Source organism: Pseudopodoces humilis, chromosome 2, assembly GCF_049639895.1.
Source record: "Pseudopodoces humilis isolate 2021_Gansu_Grassland_sample_001 chromosome 2, ASM4963989v1, whole genome shotgun sequence".
Classification (NCBI taxonomy): Eukaryota; Metazoa; Chordata; class Aves; order Passeriformes; family Paridae; genus Pseudopodoces; species Pseudopodoces humilis.
In genome coordinates this window covers 13887053-13907104 of record NC_142201.1, presented here as the reverse complement: position 1 = coordinate 13907104, position 20052 = coordinate 13887053, and the positions used below count along the sequence as shown (strand labels likewise).

Here is a 20052-nt window from a genome sequence, read left to right as displayed (position 1 = left end):
TTCATCCTCTGTATAAAGGCAGCACGTTTCAAAGCTTTGAAACAGCAATATCCAGTTATTGTCATCATCCTTCCCTCAGAACACGAGCAGCTTGGCTTTGGGGGAAGCTTTTTGTCCTTTGATGTTTCCTCAGTAAAAGCAATTTCAGCAGCCCTGCTCTCCCCTGGTGCACAGCAGCATTTCTGCTGCTGGGGCTGCGGACACGGCCTCGCTCCTCCGGGTTCATTTGCTGGGAAGCAGGGCAAGCACGGCCAGCGCCCTCCTTCCCTAAGTGCATCCACGGCCACAACCATTATTTGCTCTAAGATTGCTTTTCTGTGCCCTGAAAGGCTCTGCAAATTCACGTAGGAGTAACAGCAATTTCAAGACAAGGCGTGCTCCAAGGCAATAAATGAGAACAAAGACCCGTGAGAGCTAAAAGCTGGAGGACTCCATTTATTTCTTTTATCCATTGAATAACTGAATTATTAAATTAAAAGCAATGCTACATCAGCTTTACCAAGGTGGGGGAGTAAGTTCTGAACACCAAGACTGAGAGTTTTATTCTGCTTTTATGGAACCCATGTCTGTATATGAACCTCAGCCAATTGCAGTCAGAAACAAATACAGCCCTACTGTTATAACCGGTAAATGGCAGGAGAAAAAACAGGCATTAGACTTGTTCCCAAGATGAAGTAAAGGTTAGTTCAGCTGAGTCTCCCCTTAGCTAGCTGCAACCTGCAGCAAATCAAATTTGAAAAATAGATTTGACCAACACTGAGAGTAAAACTAATAGATATTTCAAAGGAAAATGCTCATTTATGCTGTGTCCTTTGTTCACATGGAAATACAGTGTATTTGAGACTCCTTTGGCAAATCAAAAGGGAATTAGGAGGTTAAAACAGCAGCAGATAGGGTCAGCAAAACCCAACAACATTGGAAGCCTAGTAATTCCTCAAATAGCGTTGCTGGTGGGGCAATGGATCTTGGGATCAGTGTCATGGTGAGCTCTACCTACATACAATGTTCTACCTATGCACAATGAGCTCAAACACTACAAAATGTTATTCTCTGAAGAAATTTGCAAACAAGTGTGAAACAGACATAGCCTCGGCACTTAAAGAGGTACATTTTTCAATAGAAGGCACACCAGGAGCAATTTGGTGGCTGAAGCAGGCGTAGTCCTGAGTACAAAGCAGGGCTTGGGACACTTGTAGCTGGCCTGCTCCTGGACAGCGGTCACAAGGCTCATGCCACATCAAGCCAGTTCTGCAAGAGATGACAAAGTGCAGTAATGCAGTAATTTATGTGGTTTTAAGCACAAGGCTGTGGGAACATAATTAGGTAGTCTTCTATCAAATGAAATGAATAAAAACTATAAAACAAAATGATGCACTAAATTTAGAAGAAAATTCATTTGATTATCACATCAGAGCTGAGATATTTCAGATCATACTGTCAGCTTAATTGGCTACAATTTATGTAGATTTGATAAAACTATCTGAGCTGTTACTAACGTAGGAAGTCACACTTCATGTATTCCAAAGCAGTTAGCCTTTTCACTCTGATGTAGCACTTGAAAACCTTGTGCTGAACACATTTTGAGCTGTATAAGGTGGGAATGTCTGGAATTGCTTATTATTTTGTGTTTCTGGTGATTTCTGTCATTACAGTGTCTGATTGCTCCAGGCATACCTAATGCTGGCAGGACAGTTCCCAGGAACAACATTGCTCTCATCTCGCTCATACCTCCCTAACAGTGATCAGTATGATCTTGTTCCTGCTCTCCAGTTTCTAATGCCCACAGTTCCCTGCTTACAGCTAGTTCTGCATGGATTTATACGCATATGACTTGGGATAGGTGTCTTTCAAGTCACAGGACCTTCTTGTTCTCCAAGTTCTCTGAACTTGGACCTGTTCACACAGCAAATAACTGAAGTTTCAGGGATTCCTGATATCCTGTTCTGAGATTTCCAAGAGGAGTACATTCCAGTGGTACCTGTTGTTAGATGCTGTAGTTCATGGGCTAACTCTTAACACATCTAGCAGAGATAAGCAAGAAAAAGTCTGCTGGCTGTATTTACTCCTCACACTTCACTGATCCCTCAACATCTGGTATCTTCGGGAGGCCTCCTGCCTTTCTGAGCTTCTTTTGAGGGATGTCACCCCAGAAATTGCATCTCACCCAGGCAACTGAGTGTAAAGTTTATTTTTTATGAATATCTGTCATGGACAGCACCAATGAAAAGAGAGGGGTTATTTTATAAAAGAGACTAACAGATGTTCAGGACTACGTAATCAACAGAATGACCTCAGGGAAGCAGTTATTAAATAGCAGTGACCTATGAAAATTTTCAGCTTTCAAGCAAAACTCTTGAAACTTTCTTCCAGAAATGCTTCTCACTTGAGAACACAGCAGAGATTTGTGGGTCCCCATTGCTAGCATTGAAAATACTTTATTACTTTAAGGGCATTAGTGTTTCAAAGGGAGAGGCTCAATGAAGACATTTCTCCTGTCTTGTGTGTAGAGGCCTGTTCATCTCCACATGTCTGCATACTCTCTTGGGTATGGTGTAGATAGAGCAGTAAGTAACATGCTCATCTTCTAAAAATTAGGAGAGACTTCTTCAAGTTTTTACTTTGTGCTTGTCTCTTCCAGTAATAATGATTTTTAAAAAAAGCTCTGCTTGAATATACAGTTTGGAAATAAAAGACTTTTTTTCATATTTTTTGTTTTGAAAAAGTACAAGCATCTGTTCTTGTAGTTTGCTTTGAAGCAAAATGTTTTCTGATTCTTCAGTGTTTGTTTTTAAGTTATTAGTCAGTTTTCAAAATCACAAAGCATAATCTTTTCCTAACTAGTTTATGTAGAAGCATATGTGCTTTATAAGAATATGTCCTGTTCTTTACTTGGCAAAATTAACCTTCTAGCACATGCCTTCAAGCTTTCTTAGGCCTCTAGAAAGCAAACTCCAGTCTGTTCTCCCCTCTCTCTTCCACAATTCAGCTAGAGAATGGGAAGGAAATCTCTCCTTGACTTGCAGAGGACTGATGTTCTGGGGCTTACCACAGCACCGTGTTGGGGTAGAGACTCAACTCAGGATGGACAGCTGCAGGCTGCACTACAGAAAATTGTGCTGGTTTGCTGGGGTGGAGTTAATTTTCTTCACAGTGGCTGGTATGGGGCTAAATTTTGGATTTATGCTAACACAGATAATACAGAGATGTTTTTGTTATTGCTGAGCAGTTCTTACAGAGAGCCAAGGCTTTTTCTGCTTTTCCCATAGCCAAGCTGGTGAGGGCCTGGGAGTGTGTGTAAGGTTGGGAGAAGACACAGCTGGGACAGGTGACCCAAATTGTCCAAAGGGATATTCCAGACCGTATGGCATCATGATCTGCCTATAGCAGGGGGAAGAAGGAGGAAGAGGAGATGTTTGGAGTGGTGGTGTTTGTCTTCACTAGTCACTGATATGTGCCATGAGGCCCTGCTCTCCTGGAGAAGACTGAACTCCTGCCTGCCCTTGGGAAGCAGTGAATTAATTCCTTGTTTTCCTTTGCTTGCTTGCGTGACTTTTGCTTTACCTATTAAACTGTTTTTTTCTCAAACCATGCGTTTTCTCATTTTACCTTTGCAATTCTCTTCCCAACACTGGTGGGGGAGTGAGTGCTGTGCCCGTGTGGTACCTGGTGGCTGGCTGGGGTTAAACCATGACAACTAAATTTTTTCTGATCACAGAAACTCTGGGAAACAAAAACTTGAATAACTTTTCTTTTTTTTTTGCTTGAGGAGTAACATATTACAAAGGTTCCTCTGATAGTAAATGGTGATAGTAAACATTCCATTTTTCCCTTTGAAAAGAAACTTCCAGCTCTTCTGTTTTAAAGTCTGAAAGCACATCTTAAGTAGACTCAAAAAACCTGGAACTTTAAATATGCTATTAAAAATCCTACAAGCCTTCAACTACCTAGTTTCTTAGGACAATTTTACAAGAAGAAGGGACCTGACAAAAATTGATGGCTGGCCATGAAATCCTTGAGTGCTGCTGGCCTGAAAGTTCTGAATCCAAAACAGCAGGATGATAGGAAACCATAGATAGAAGAAGACAAGAAGCACTTTGAAATTAACAGAGGCCACACAGTGAGTATGTTGGAGGATGTCCAGTCACTGGCACCACCAAGAAGAGCCTAGCTCTGTCCTCTTTGCACCCTGCCTTTAGGCATTTATGCACACTGAGGAGATCCCCCCATGATCCCTCTGACTTTGGCAGGAGGGTCCTGAAGAAATTCTTCATGCACATCCTCCTTCTTCACCCCATAGTTCCCACTCCAGGAGATTTTATCTCCTGACCTACCTCGGCATCCTCTGGATGCAGGATTCCCTTCTCTCGCACAAGCTTTGGCTGCTGGGACTCAGTCATATGAACACATTTTCCTAAAACTGCAGTGCTCTTTCAAGGGCTCACAGCATGTCAGAGTTCCTCTACTAGCAAAGCACTGTTGTGTTTCTGGAGAAAAAAGCAATAACCTTGCTTGTAACTGTACTGCAGTTTAACTGTACCCCTCTGATCCATGTGAGCACAGGAATAAGATGCAAACACTAAACTGTGTGTCAGAGCAGGGACACCGGGAGAGGTAAATGGCTGCTGTTAACTGAGGGGCAGCTTAAGAGCAATATATAACAGGAAACTGTAATTAAATCTTTAGTGGGCAAAGTTATAATGTGCATTTTTACCCTAGGCTAATCAACAAATTTTTTGTGTAAATAATTAATAGCAACACCTTGTGTGTATTGGATATAAGACCTTTATTCCCTGAGGGACTTCAGTTAGAGTTTTTTCCCTTCTTCTCCAAGTGATGCCAATCTCAGAGGCTGCTCTGCTGATAAAGATTTCTCATTTTATGTGGGGCAGTATTCTCTGCATAACGCAAAGGCTAAGCTGCCCTAGAAAGCTTTTCCTAGTTCTTCAGCCTTCAAAACGCAGTTCCCTTGCTTCTGTAACCTGACAACAGAACCATCTTCTGCAATCAAACCACCTTCCCCAGCAGAGCTACAGGTAAACACAACAATTTATCGGCAAGTACTGCATCAGATGGTGAGAAACCATATCATCAACATTGTGATGGGGACCCTGACAATTCCATTCTCCAAACACAACCAGAACACAGTGCTGGCAGTGCTGCCCTTATGTCCATGACAGACTCTTTTGTAACTTCAAGACAGTAAATTTCTCTTTTTGCCTTTTGAGAAGTTCTTCCACTAAGTCTTCATCAAGAGGAAAGGGCTAGACCACTTTAGATGAAGGTTTAGGTCCTCTGAAACCAATGTCCATAAACTCCATGGCCCTTTACCATAAAAAGATTTGTTACACAGCCCTCCACACCTCAGGACACAAAAGTTGAAGGGATACAGAATGAAGAATAAACATGATTTGCATAAGTAACTGGCTGCCATTATATATATTCCCAGGTGAAATGCCAGTTTGTGCTCAGGCCCATTTTCAAGTACAACCACCATACTAATTAGCCCATGAGATATCAATAAATCAATAAATCTCAGCCACAGCAGGCTCCATTTGTCACAAACTAAATGCTTCCTACCATTACTTATTCAATAGGGAATATGTTTTTAGTGTATGATATTTTGCTACTATTTTATTTTGCATATGCTTCACTGCTGTGAATGTAGAAATGTCCAGGTGTGAAGGGAGCAGAAAAAAAATATTGTAGATGGAGAAAAGGGGAATGAATCATAACTCACATTGTATATTAAAACTAGCTACATCTAACACATCATCTACAGGTGTGGAAGAAAAAAAATCTTTATTACAAAGTAGGGTATGCTAATTAGCTAATTATAGATGATAGACCAGATCCCTATAAGGGATGAATACAGGAATATCTTAACTGAGGAGCACTTGATGACCTTCAGTGATTCCAGCTTCATGACACCTCCCTAATTACATTCCTCCCACAAACTGTTATACTCACAACTATGATCTTAGCAAGTCTATTCATGTTTCCTAATTTGGTGAAGAGCAAGACCAAAGATATCTAGCAGAAGTTACTCTAAAGTGCAAATTATGTAGGAATGGGTTTGCAAATAATGAACCAACCTACTGCTTTGCAGGTTTCTTATTTTTGCTGCTGGGTTTGCATGCTAAACTGAGCAAGAAAACATGGATCAAAATTAAAACAAAATTAATCATGTTAGCTTGCAATTTACTGAAACTAACCATTAAATATGACAATACAGGAGGTAAAGTTGGAAATAACTGCTGTGGTTGTAAAAGCTTTTATATTTGTGACATGTTAAAGTGTACTTTTGATATTTTTTATTGTATCATATTATGGGATCACAAAATAATGGAAATTATCCAGAGTATTCAGACCTATTCTAACTGTTTCAAGTAGGTGTTTCCTACTGAGTACCACAAGAAAGAAAAAAATAATATCAAAGGGAAATCCCTCAGTAGCAAATATCTGAGAAGATGATAGTACTGATGTAAGAGAGAATTAATCTCCAAACTGTGAAAACCAAACACCCTCTTCTATCAGTACTCACTCTGCACAGGCATATTCTATTGACCAGTCAGTTCACCATTCTTTTGAGATCATCACATCCAAAGGATGATCTCTAACCCCTTCTCGTGATGGAGCTAAGTATCAGGCAGATGTGGGTGTGAACTTCTTGCAGATTGAGATAATCTTCTCTGGATTTGCATGATCAGTCATAAAACAGCTCTCTGACAATATCACATTTTATACAAGTCTGCAGACCATGACTTAAACACTGGATTTGATGAATGTCCTCTTATAGGACATTTAGTATCATTCAAGGCTACTGGATGTGGCATGTGATTAAGTTACAACTCAATTTGACGTGGAATTCATGCACATGCTTAGTTCTGCTTAGTTCATCAACATCTAAACTCACAGGCTCCAGTGAGTACTGTACCTACAACTCCTGTAGAAACTAAGTTTTCAGATATGACTTGTGACTGTACTACCCAAAATCTAGAAATTGGTATCACTGTCAGAACCTGATAACCAATACATCAAAAGAAGGACAGAGGCAAAATTACTTCATAATAACATCACTGCTTTCAAGATGCCCTTTACTTTGCTGACCCTTCTGTAGAAAACTTTAAAGTGAACATCTGAGCATGCCTTAGATGTTTCTGTCAGATTCTCAGTAAGGTAATTACTAAAAAACTTTTAAATGTTAAAAATAGCAATCATCTGAGAATAAATATGGAGCTAAATTTACATTGAAATATCTCTTACAGGAAAAAACCTCTTTAAAGCCTCACATTAAAAATTCATATTTCTCTGGGCAGTGCTTTAGTGAAATGACTAAAATGTTGCATTTACAAAATATTATTTTTTCCACCAAGTTTCCTGAAGAGAAAGACTCTGTTGCATCTTTAAAATATCAGGACCATTATGACACAGCAGGATAAAAGCAAGAAAAGACTCAACACTCTTTCATTCCAAGTGGTGTATTTATGCTGTACATAAAAAATAAGTTAATGATGCAGTGTACACTGGGGTAATTCACTCAAATTATACACCATTTATTTTAAGGTTCCTGGTTCTTAGCACTTCTGCATTCCCAGAACCCCTTTGCATTGCTTTCTGTTTTCCTCTGCTCTTCAATTTATGTTTCTGTGCAGTAAATTCCAGATGTTTTTCTCCTGCTCAACTTCTCTGGGTCTCTTCAGGATAAAAAGGATTTATCAATCAGTATCCACAACTAACAATTCAGGTGAATATTATGTGACATGACTATCTTTTTCTTACTGTAGCCAGGGTGGGGTTTTTTTTTGTATTAAAACTTCTCTGTACATCTGAGTTTTCATTCAAATTGCCTGATGCATCTTTAATGACTCAGGCTTTTCAAAGGAAATCAGAGGATAATTTAATGGACAGAAATTATCATTAATTTCTATAAGGTTCAGAATGTAGAATGACAGAGGTTTATGGGTCTTGATTGAAATCAGATATAAATTATTCTGATGTTGTCACTGAAGTACTGAATATTTCCTTTCAAATAAAATGATCATAGAATCATAGAGTGATTTGGGCTGGAAGGGATCTTTAAAGGTCATCTAGTCCAACCCCTCTGCAACAAGCAGAGTGGTTTTCTACTAGACCAGATTGCTCAGAGCCTCCTCCAGCCTGACCTTCAATGCTTACAGGCATGGGGCATTTACCATCTCTTTGGGCAACCTGGTTCAGTGTTTCACCACCCTCATTGTAAAGAACTTCTTCCTTATATCTAGTCTGAATCTAACATCCTCAAGCTTAAAACCATTACTCATTATCCTATGACAACAAGACCTACTAGGAATTCTGTCCCCATCTTTTCCTATAAGCCCTTTTTAAGCACTGAGAGGCCACAGGGAGGTGGCCTCCCAGAGCCTCCTCTAGGAAGAACACCCTCACTCTCTCAGACTGTCTTTCGTAGAGATGCTCCTGCCCTCTCTTCAGCTTTGTGACCCTCCTCTGGATCCACTCCAACACATCCATGTCCTTCCTGTGCTGGACTACAGCAAGTCCTTGAGTGCCACAAATAGCACTGAGTATGTTTGAGTGATCAAATACATGGAACCATTAGTGTATCAACTTTGAATTACATAAATAAATTAATATCAAATAGTTAATGTTCCAAAGGAGCTTTTAAAAAATACTGACTTGCTTGTCCATCACTGCAATAAATTTATTTGCATTGTAAAACATTCACTTGTAGTTAGATAATAAAAATACAAGTTCTATATTTTACAAAACAGGAACTTGTGCTTATGAGGCAACATGTTATTTTTAAGGTGGCTTCGATATTCCAAATACACTGAATTCTTAATATGCTGAACAGACTACTTCAGGCTGGTTGATGGGTGCCATATATCATTGGATATAGTCTCCAACATGTTCTAGATTTGAAATAACAAAAAATTCCAATTATGACTTCTAATATATTTTCTTTGAATGATGGGGTGCAACTCCAGGTCCACTGAAGCAATTGAGAGCCATCTTTTTACTTAAAGAGGTTTCTGGATCAGCCTGCTTCTCCTAGAGCCATGAAGAGAACCTGTCTTTTACTCACCTGCTTCTCCCAGCTACTGTTCAGCTTTGGGGACATATTTCAGCTCACTCTTTATGTTCTGAATCTCTGACAAGTTGACAGCAGGACCTGGAAGTTTCTTAGCTCCTGGGAACAACTTCTTCTCTTTCTCCTCCTCTGTTGAAGCAGGAACATTCTGCGTGAAAGGACACCAGTGACCTTCCTGCTGCAATAGCAATCTCTTGCCCATGAGCATAGATCAGTTATTTGAAAAACATGAAATTATGTTTTTATACTAAAGGCAACCCCATTGGAAAATGGGGTAGAGGCATGAATAGATAGGTTATTTTGTAGGTTGTTGTCTAAAATGTCTAAAAACATTCTAAAAAGAATAGAAAATGCTCAGTGTAGAGGAATGAGGATTAGATGGGTAAGAATTTACAGTGCCAGGCAATTAGTAGAAAATAACTGACTGGAGAATCAAAAGCAACTCCAAGTAATTCACATTTAAGATGACAAAAAAGTAGAATTTTTTTTTTATAATGTTTACAATTATTTATTTATAATCTAATTCCTTTCAGAGTTTCACAGTTGCCAGACTCTTGGAGAGGAACATCATCATGCACTTCTGCAGCTCTGGGTAAGAGCTATGAGAGTAGGTTACGGACTCCAAAGGCTCCATGCAAGATCACCATGAGTTGAAATTTAACTTTTCATAACCTCAGTTACAAGACCAGAAGGGTTTTTGTTGTTTTATGTTTGAATCAGGGTAGTGCTGCTTGGCTATTTTGCTGACACTGTAAAAGCGCCAGTTAAATCACAGCAATTACACAATAGTGAGCAACTCAGCTCATTTCCCAATGGATCACAGTATTTCAGCCCTTATTGTTTTCAGGTATTATTGGTACCTCCTCAGCTGTACTATTGCTTCTAGGTGAGTAGAGCAGGTATTTTAGACCATTTCTACTCTAGACTGGGTAATGTTTTGAAGGAGTAGATTTCCAGATACAAGTTTACTGTTGTTCCAGCCTGTTGTGTATTTTATAAAGCTGACATACAGGAGGAATCAAGTACATTTACAGATTAATTCATAGTTTACTACAAATAACTTCATGATGAAATTATTTTTTCACTTTAGATTACTCTGTGAACATCTTCTTGTGATGGGCTTTTTAGAGTTCAATAATTATTTAGATTTATTAGCCACTCTTTTTGAAAAGGTGTATTAACTGTCAACAGTCCATTCTTAATATTTAACTTAGTTTTTAAAATTCCAACATTACTTGTCAAATATTATTGGCCAGTAAACTCCTCAGTTTTTCTCTGTTGACTGATGGACTACATGCTAATCAGGAAGAAGACTTTGCAGTGTCAAGTAGCAAACAAACAAGGTATTGACAGAAAACTGTCAATTTCTGACATTGTCTTCCTATCTAATCTTTAAGGACTTTCTTAAGATCACCAGATATAAAAAAAAACCAGAAATGATAACTACATATATTGGCTCAGTAGACTTGTACTATCTTCTCTCACATTTTAGCCAATACAATATTAATATGAGATAATAATAATAGTATTTTACTATTGTTTTTGCAGGATCATTTCAAATCCAAGCCAGTAATTCAGCCCCAGGTACTGTATGTACTGCCTGATACCTGGTTTAATGATCTAACATCCTGAAATAGTAGTAAAGCACAGCAAGAGAATAAGTAAATTGATACAGAAGCTGTTTGGAAGGATGCATAAAATTGTATCAGTAGTCAAAGATGCCATGAGCTTGTATTGTTTCCTTTGACAGTTTTCCTAGCTAATCTGAATAATCAGGGGAAACAAGCACTCCCTGAACCCTGTAGTATTTCTTAGTACATAGCAGAAACTGTGTAAAAAATACCATTTCAAGTCATGTGCAATACCATTCCTCTTGTAGAGTAAGTGATGCAAGCTTTGCCCACATTTTGGAGACTTTGTGCTCAGTAAATCGCTGTCAGTTTTCTCTTCCAGCCTCAGGTGTTTGCTATTTATGACCTCACTGCTCCCTGTATCACCCACTCCATGTGCAACACACAGCTGAGATTAGGCTATGGCCTTCAGTTTTATGGAAGGAAGCTTGTAGAGTGACTTAGATATACAATAAGGGTTAAAAAATACAAGCATGGGAATGCTCTGACTGAAGAAGAGTTCTTGCCTGTAATTCCTGCCCTCCATTTCTTTTCATGTTAACATGTCTGCTCCACTAACCTTCAAAAATATACATTCCTATCTGACTCCACCACCCCTTTGAGTAAGATCCATATTCCCCTCATCTCCTCATCAAGGCTTAAAAATACAGTGGAAAATGCACTGTTAGCAGTGATTATGCACTGTTAACAAAAGTTGTATTCATCTAAAACTGCTCTGAAAAATCATGAGCTGTATGGCAAAACTTACGGCAAAACTTAACAAGTTGAGAAAATTGAAATGAAAAGTTCCCTGGTAGCAGTTTTATGCTATTCCTATAACAAGATCTGTAGTGTTTAATTGCATTGGTTGTTTGAGTATTGGCCACAAAACCTGTGCCAAGAACTTCCATTATGTCTGTTTCATATAGAGTATTCATGTAGCTGAGAAACAAAGCAACATTCAATTACCCAAACCAATGTAATTATCAGCACCAGTCATTTATTTTATTTCTCAAACACTACTAGAATTCACACATGCTATATTAGTTTCTGCTTAATAACATTCACTCCTTCACCAGTTTAATTACTGCAGAGAGAATATGCTTTGATTTCTTTCCAAGGGAGAAAGCCACAATATATGTTCAAGGTCATTTTGTATGTCTGTTTTTTAAATCTTCTTAAGAGCCAAGTCAGCCTAGATTCGATTACTTCAGGAAAGTTCTCTGTAAACAGAGCACTGTTTATATCAAAATATGTCAAAATTCAGAAAAAAAAAAGTCTGAGACAGAAAAGGAAGAATTGGCTCATACACAGCCTTTTCTGCCCTTGGCTGTGAGGAGCAGTGGGAGCTCTGGCCCAGCAGGATGAGTTCTCATGAGGGGATTATGAATCTAAATTAAGTAAACTGGCCAGGAAACCAGCACCCATCTTTTTTTATCTTGCTTGAGTATCTACCACTACCTTTTATTGCACTGCTGGTGTTAGGGTCTCATTTATTATTGAAGTTAATGGTAAATAAGATGTTTTAATGTAATTCAGAAATAACCTTTGTGATCAATATTAGTTAAGGTATAAACTGGATTTTATATTCAAGACTCAGTGTTAAACACTTCCTGTAAAAGACAAGCATGAAAACACAGAATTCAGTCTAAAACAGAGTATTTTCACCCCTGGGTAGGTAAATGGGTTTGGAATTTCTGTTTAATTTAGAAATGTCTTCATATTCAGTTTCTTCTTGTTGATAAACCCTCCAAAAAGTGTTGTGTTTGAAAACCTGTTCCAATATTGTTAAGCTGTAACAATAAAACACACCACAGGGTGACAGGTAGCAGCAAAGTCTTCCAAAGCCTTGCTATAACTTTTCCTGTGGTATCTCATCAGCTCCCATCTAGACAAATACTGCTGGTGAAATCCTGGCTTTCTCTCCTGACAGCAGATATCATCCCGCTGGGGAAGCAGAGCTACACACGTAAACATTTATATTCCTATAGGTGCTTTGGCACCAAAAGCAGAACTATTTATACATGAAGTGTTAGTAAGTGGCCATTTATTCCCATGAATATCAGTGTTCAACTCTGGTACCTAAGACTGGTATGCAGAGTTGTAAGGTCACTTTAAAGGCTTTTTTTTCTATTTTATGGGAGGGATTCTCCTCAGGAAAAAAAAAATCAAAAAACCTTTTTTGCTTACCTCCTCCACTTCTTCAGGTGTAAGTTCTTTTCTTTTATGAGGGTGGCCTGCACCAGGTCGAAATGCTCCCATTGGGATGTTAATATTAGCCTGTGAGAAGGAAATTGAGATGCACATAATAGTGGCTGATAAATAAAGATCCAGTTGGCAAATGGCAAAACTCAAAAGGAGTGGGACAAGCATATAGACATTATCGTGGTTTCCAAGCACTTACGCTTTCAATGCAACATCACACCACTCGATGTGTTCTCATCTCCATTTTAAAAAAAAGTGAAAAAACAAACTAGAAAGCTTTTGAAGTTCTGCATTTTAGACTAATGCTTCCTGATTTCATTGGACATAAACAAATGAGTACTGGACACTAAAGTGTCTTTAGGCACCTGGGTCTGTTTCAGTTTGGTCAAACAGAAAGTGAGTACCAAAAGCAACACTTAAGTGTAAAACATGCAAATCCTTCAATAACAACCAATCACTGAATGTGATTTTACCAACAAAATTTACTCACAGTTGCTACAAACTGAAAATACTTGAACCATTTCCAGCCCTGGCTTCTGCAAAGTCCCTCCAGAATTATACCCACACAATTGCGTCAATCTCATCTTTTATCTGGGGCAGAAAGCCAGTGGCCATAACATAATTAGGGCTGATATCTTAAATATTTTGGGGAATAGAATGGTACAAAACACTGCTCAGAAAGAGCAGCTGAAAAGTATCCATTTCCCAGTGTAACCCAGCCAAGATTGTTTTAAAAGTCAAATGGCATGATCAACTAAATGCACAATTTATACTTATTCTTATCTCGTGATCTCAGAAGAGAAGCTGCTCCTAGGAAATGTCATCAAAATATCATGACTCCCACTGGTAAAACCAGGGGGTGAATCGGTAATGTTACGGAGCGGAAGCAGAAAACCTTCTAACAGCGAGCTCTGTTCTTGTCCTTTACCATCTGAATCATCTGCACTAAATGAAGACAATCCCATCCTTCTGCTCAAGTTATGGTCTTGCAGATCGTGCCCCACCTGGGCAACAACAGGAAAACAGCCTACAGTTTTTAGTAACAACAACTGTTCTGACAGCTGTAATCAAATGATGAGCAAATTAATGAATCCATCTGCCAAGAAGTTAATGCTTTTCCCTGTATTCTACTTACCTGTTTCCCATTATCTTATTTATGCAAGATGATGCTGTAATTTCAGTGGGGCTGACAAATATCTGCAGGGTCACAGGCAACCAGGTATTTGTTTCATAAACCTCTTTCACTGGGTATTAGTTTAGATATTGTGAAGCTTTTCACCTGCACTTTGTAAGTTCCCAGGAGACAGGGCATTTTCAGCCTCACAGTTCCTAACTCAATATTTAATTTATATGTGGAAAAAACCCAGCTTTGCCATTTCTAATTTTAAGTAACTGCCCCACCAAGCTCTGGTATCTCCAGACAGCTTCGATTTTTGGAATGGGAAACTTCTCTGCAAATTACAGCTAGCATGGTCATACAAGTTTGCAGAGTTGAAACTTTAAGAAATATCTCTCCTCATGGTGCACATCCTGAACTTGGACATTCCTTCCCCTTGGAGGCAGCCAAAGCAGAAGCCGGCCTCCCAGGGAACACTACAGCCCTTGAAATTCCCACTGTAATTGACAGACCAACTGTGACTAAAAGTGGTTCAGAAAGCAAAAATGAACCACTAAGTCCCAGGCTGCTAATTAAATTCAATAAACCACTCTTTGGTCTGCTTCAGCACTTTCCCAGTAATCTGTGTCACACAAAAGCACTTTGTACTTTTTTTATCTGCAGTAGGTACATTCACGTCAGAGTATGGGCAAGAAGTACGAAGTCATGACATAAAAATATGGTAAAATGAGCATCCTTTAAGATATAGTTAAAAACTGCCTGCATCTGATAACACATACTGTGAATTAAAATATTTCCTCTATGAAATGAAAATATAACATTTCCAAACAATTCCTGACCATAGGTACCAAAGTCCTGAGCTGTAAATGCCTCTTAATCCAATGCTGGTCATGTCTCACAGATGAGCAGCTGTGTAATGGGAGGGCCAAATTCTATACACAGCATAGTCTGCAAGGGCTTGTGCTGTGATCAGCACAAGTTCACAATTTTGTTTTAAAAATATGTTTTATGGCTTTTGTCACCTGTAAGCTGAGATGGAGATATGACCCATGGGGATCTTCAACCAGTAAAATGCTAAATAGGAAGTTTTTGGTTCCAGACTCTGGAAATCCTAAATTATAATTGCTTTAGACAGGCTTTCTAGGTGTGATTGTTATGTTTAACCAAAATAATTATGAAAACTATTGAGTTTGTCTCTTCCTTTGTTTGAACAGCCTACCATACTGTGTGTTATTGCAGTTTTTCATACAATGATACAAAGGTATGTGCACTGATGTACTCTACCAGGGACCTTCTGAACAGACCAAAGGAAAAACGACATACTAATGTATTGCTGGTTTGACTCAAACCACTATTAGTCTTTCTGTTTAATAGAGAGAGGGTATTAAGGTTAGGATACAACTGATAAAGCTGTGCATGAGTTAAGGACTGTTACGGATAAGTCCTACACAGCATCACTGCCATTGCTGGCTGTCCAGATGGATGATTGAGTACTCTGGAAATATACTTTTGTATAAATATATTTAATTAAAAAAAAACAGAGAGAGAGAAAGAGAGGGAAGGGAAGGGAAGGTGCGGGAAGGGAAGGTGCGGGAAGGGAAGGGAAGGTGCGGGAAGGGAAGGTGCGGGAAGGGAAGGTGCGGGAAGGGAAGGGAAGGGAAGGTGCGGGAAGGGAAGGGAAGGTGCGGGAAGGTGCGGGAAGGTGCGGGAAGGGAAGGTGCGGGAAGGGAAGGTGCGGGAAGGTGCGGGAAGGTGCGGGAAGGTGCGGGAAGGGAAGGTGCGGGAAGGGAAGGTGCGGGAAGGTGCGGGAAGGTGCGGGAAGGTGCGGGAAGGGAAGGGAAGGGAAGGGAAGGGAAGGGAAGGGAAGGGAAGGGAAGGGAAGGGAAGGGAAGGGAAGGGAAGGGAAGGGAAGGGAAGGGAAGGGAAGGGAAGGATAGGGAGGGGAAGGGAAGGGAAGGGAAGGGAAGGGAAGGGAAGGGAAGGGAAGGGAAGGGAAGGGAAGGGAAGGGAAGGGAAGGGAAGGGAAGGGAAGGGAAGGGAAGGTGCGGGAAGGGAAGGGAAAGTGCGGGAAGGGAAGGGAAGGAAGGGAAGGTGCGGGAAGGGAAGGTGCGGGAAGGGAAGGGAAGGGAAGGTGCGGGAAGGGAAGGTGCGGGAAGGGAAGGTGCGGGAAGGGAAGGTGCGGGAAGGTGCGGGAAGGTGCGGGAAGGTGCGGGAAGGGAAGGGAAGGGAAGGGAAGGGAAGGTGCGGGAAGGGAAGGTGCGGGAAGGGAAGGGAAGGGAAGGGAAGGGAAGGGAAGGGAAGGGAAGGGAAGGGAAGGGAAGGGAAGGGAAGGGAAGGGAAGGGAAGGGAAGGGAAGGGAAGGGAAGGGAAGGGAAGGGAAGGGAAGGGAAGGGAAGGGAAGGGAAGGGAAGGGAAGGGAAGGGAAGGGAAGGGAAGGGAAGGGAAGGGAAGGGAAGGGAAGGGAAGGGAAGGGAAGGGAAGGGAAGGGAAGGGAAGGGAGAAATCCAGAAACAAACAGACAACAAAAACAAACAAACAACAAAACCCTAAAAACCTCCTCCCCCTTACGTCTGGGGAAAGCCAAGAGTGTTCAAAGCTAGAATAATTTTCAGCCAGAGCTGTTCACAGCCTTTTACACACTGAGAAGGGGAGGTCAGCAATTCTTTCCAGAAATTAACGTACTTTGGTCTTCTGTTGTCCCAAACTACTCTTGGGAACCAGTTTCTGCCTTTAACACTCACATCTGTATTTAGCAGCTATTGGGAAGTGAACATTTTTGTCTATATCTAGTACATTCAGAAAAAAAGCCGTTTCAGACACAGAACACCATGAAACACTTCAGTTAGTGAGGTGCCATAACATTCCCATTGCTGCAGCATGATGTACATTCCCCAGGGCACGTCAGTCCTATTATACCAGCACACAATAGCAAAGGATCATAATATATGAATCACAATGTATAAAAGTAATGTGACATTTTGAGTCATAGTTCTTATGCTCAAAGCATAATAAGCATCAATTGAAGTGCAAGTCTCCCTACTAGAACCACCTTTGACACAATGCTTAATAGATATATTTTAAATTTTTGCTGTAATTTTTCTCACAATTCAAATTACCTTTGCAAAAATTAAAGTTTCTTAAAATATTAAACTTGGTGCTTAAATTTAATGTATTTTTTAAATTAACAATCTAGGAGCATTGTTTACATTTAGAAGTTGGAAGTCATCCTAGAAATAAAATGCAGCCTATCATTACATCTTGAAGAAAAAAATGTAAAACAAAAAATTCTTTAAAAATGTTTGTATGTGTCTATGGAGTTTAAATGTAAAATGTAAATAAATACTTTTCAGCTATTAAATATCTATATTTTTTCATTAATCCTACAAATATTTCTATAGTCACTGTAAAAGAGAGATGAAAATTTGAACTGAGTGAAATCAAAATGCTGGCAAAATGGCATTTTTTTCTAATTTCAACAGAATTATAGTAGTTTGCATGCCTATTTCAGTAGAATTGATGATGATGATAAAGAGAATCTGCATTTTCACAGTGCCTTGCATCTTCAGTATGCTGCCTAACCCCTCAGTAATTAATCTTGATACTCCAATCCATTGCATTAGTATTATCTCAAGAAAACAGAGATCAAAGAAGACTTCAGAAATTCCATTTTGTGTTTCCTAGGTAAGGAAACTTGAACGCAGTAAAATTTTATTGGAAGTGCATTTTGCAAAATACATGAGAATTCTGTAAGATTCTTCAATACAGAAGATATTTTCACCTTTTGACAAGAACCATTGATAACATGAACTAACACATTCTTCATGTTATTTCATAATGATTTCATAATGATGTTGGGATAATTCTCCATACTTTTACAAGTATGCGACAGTCAGCTCCATCCTTGTAAGCATATACCATTGAAGAGATATGTGGCAGACAAGAATCTTTCAAATTAAAAGATCAACATTTCTCTCATTTTCCTTTGGCTTCTAAATAAAATGCTTCTTAAACAATTATTTGAAGCTGAGGGTTTTTCTCCTTAAGGAATGCAGACATGAAAAACTTCACAATACCCATGCTATCTTTTTAGCCTATAAATCCCCCAGCATTATATTGGCTTTGTGGAATATCTAATGGTTGCAGGAATTATTTTTACTTAACCTAACAGTTATGCAGATGCATTACCATGTTTTGCTTCATGTTTTGCTTAGATGATCCTCCAATAGGCATAACCTAACACTGCAAAGACCATGCAAACAAGTGATTAACGAACCTATCTGATCCAGTTTTTTTGTCAGCTCAGATCAAAAGATGATCTCCAGGTCGCACTTTTTCAGTGCTTTCATATCTACTAAGCTTTTCACTTGAACAGAATAACTCCATCTAGCACTCCTATGCTGCTTTGTCTGAGTAAAATGCAGTCTGCCAAGCAATGGAGGTTGAGATTTATTATTTTATTATATTAAAAAGATAAATGCTATCTCTTACCTGAATGGCTTTGACATGTGATGCTGGTTGTTTTGACATTTTTACGACAGAGGCTTATCCCTGCAAGCAAAATTGGAAAGTGTTACAGGCTCTGACATTCTGATAGCTATGGAAGATAAGCTAGAACTTAACCCATGCTGCCTCTTGACAGGCATCCATTTCATCTGCCCAGATCCTGTTTCCATCTCTGTTTCCAAGTTGCTTAGTTATTCCTTCTGATATCAGAGGGAGACAGAACACCTGAGCTTCACCAATTAATCTTTCATAGCCACAAATGAAGCTATCTCTTTCACATTAAAAACAATAATGAGTAGAGATAAGGAATCTCTCAAACCTTAAGAGCACTGTAAAATGAGTAAGAATTAAGGGAAGCTTTTGAGGATAAACAGTGTATGATTAGCCCTGTCACAGTATGTATGTGGGAATTATTAGAACTTTCAGTTTAAGCCTTCTCCCATATAAAATGTAACATGTTAGAAAATATTGATAAATGCAGACATAACCATTTTCTGACTCATAAATCCTTGCAAACCTTTCATGCCTGTGGACTGAAAGAGATTATCATGGTCAAAGAGAAAAGCTCTCCTTGACAATTACTAGTTCACAAAGTAGCCTCCCTTCAAAGTTTTAGATGATATAATTCATCAATTTTCTTTATCAATAAGATCAAAACCAATATTTTTTCTATATAATTTTATGCAGGTGGAGAAATATGGACTGATACAGTATTAATATAGAATAGCAAAAGGAAATACACCAAAGTAAAAAGGAAGAAATTGTATTAGCAGATTATTTGAAATACCATCTCAGCCTTTCATTCTCTCACTGAGAAGTTAGATTTTAACTGGACTATGCTTTCATCAAAGTCTTGTTATTTAAATATTTTAATATAAAGTAATGTAGTAATTCCAAAAGCTGAGAAATTAATTTACCAGAGAAGTCACCGATCACCACCAAACTACAGCACATTTCTGATACTGTATTTAATTTTATATAAGGGAAGTAATGAGAACAGAAATAGATGACATAGGAAAGAACAGTAGAAATACACTGAGAAATTAAAAGTGTGTCAAAGACTTGGGTACCCCAAAGATTGTAACTGCCACATGAGGCAGTCACCAAAAAAACATATAGATAAGTTGTAGGTTGGCTTCAACTTGGAATATCAGCAATATCAGCTTGAAATTGTATTGGTGGGACTGTCTAGAAGACTTCCTCCTGCATATTCTCACATCAGTTTTAAATCTGTGTATGATGCTGAGCAGAATGAAAAGTACAAATGACCTGCCATTAGAGGTCTCCCTCTGGTCACATCTCAGCTGCAAAAAGTGCTGTCCAAACCAACACAGCATTCAGTCAGAGGACAATCATGTTCATAAATTGCTTTGGGTTTAAATTGCTTCCACTAAATTAATAAATCGGAAAAAATCCCACTGTGCAAAATAAAACCAGCATTCTTTTAATGAGTTTTATATTGTGGTTTTATATATACAATCTTAAAATGAAAGGGAGTTTAAAAAACTTCAGAATTCACTTTAGGGGAT

General features: G+C 39.0%; 1 protein-coding gene across 6 annotated transcripts in view; it reads right to left on the bottom strand.

Annotated features, from left to right (window-relative positions):
* Positions 1-20052, bottom strand: part of SMPX (small muscle protein X-linked) — a 40144-nt gene that overhangs the window by 17901 nt on the left and 2191 nt on the right. For 3 of the 6 annotated variants that reach the window (XR_001331494.2, XM_005516687.3, XM_014253011.2), the window contains exons 2-4: positions 18509-18568; positions 12889-12978; positions 9083-9236 (exon numbers count right to left, since the gene is read on the bottom strand). Coding sequence is in view for 5 of the 6 variants with exons in the window: in XM_005516687.3 (XP_005516744.1) it covers positions 9096-9236; positions 12889-12978; positions 18509-18547 (270 nt within the window). In the remaining variant the exon portion in view is untranslated. Of the gene's footprint in view, positions 1-408; positions 1249-7462; positions 7695-8815; positions 8910-9082; positions 9237-12888; positions 12979-18508; positions 18569-20052 lie in introns of those variants that run through there. The other 3 variants (XM_014253015.2, XM_014253020.2, XM_014253025.2) reach the window with 3 other exon arrangements.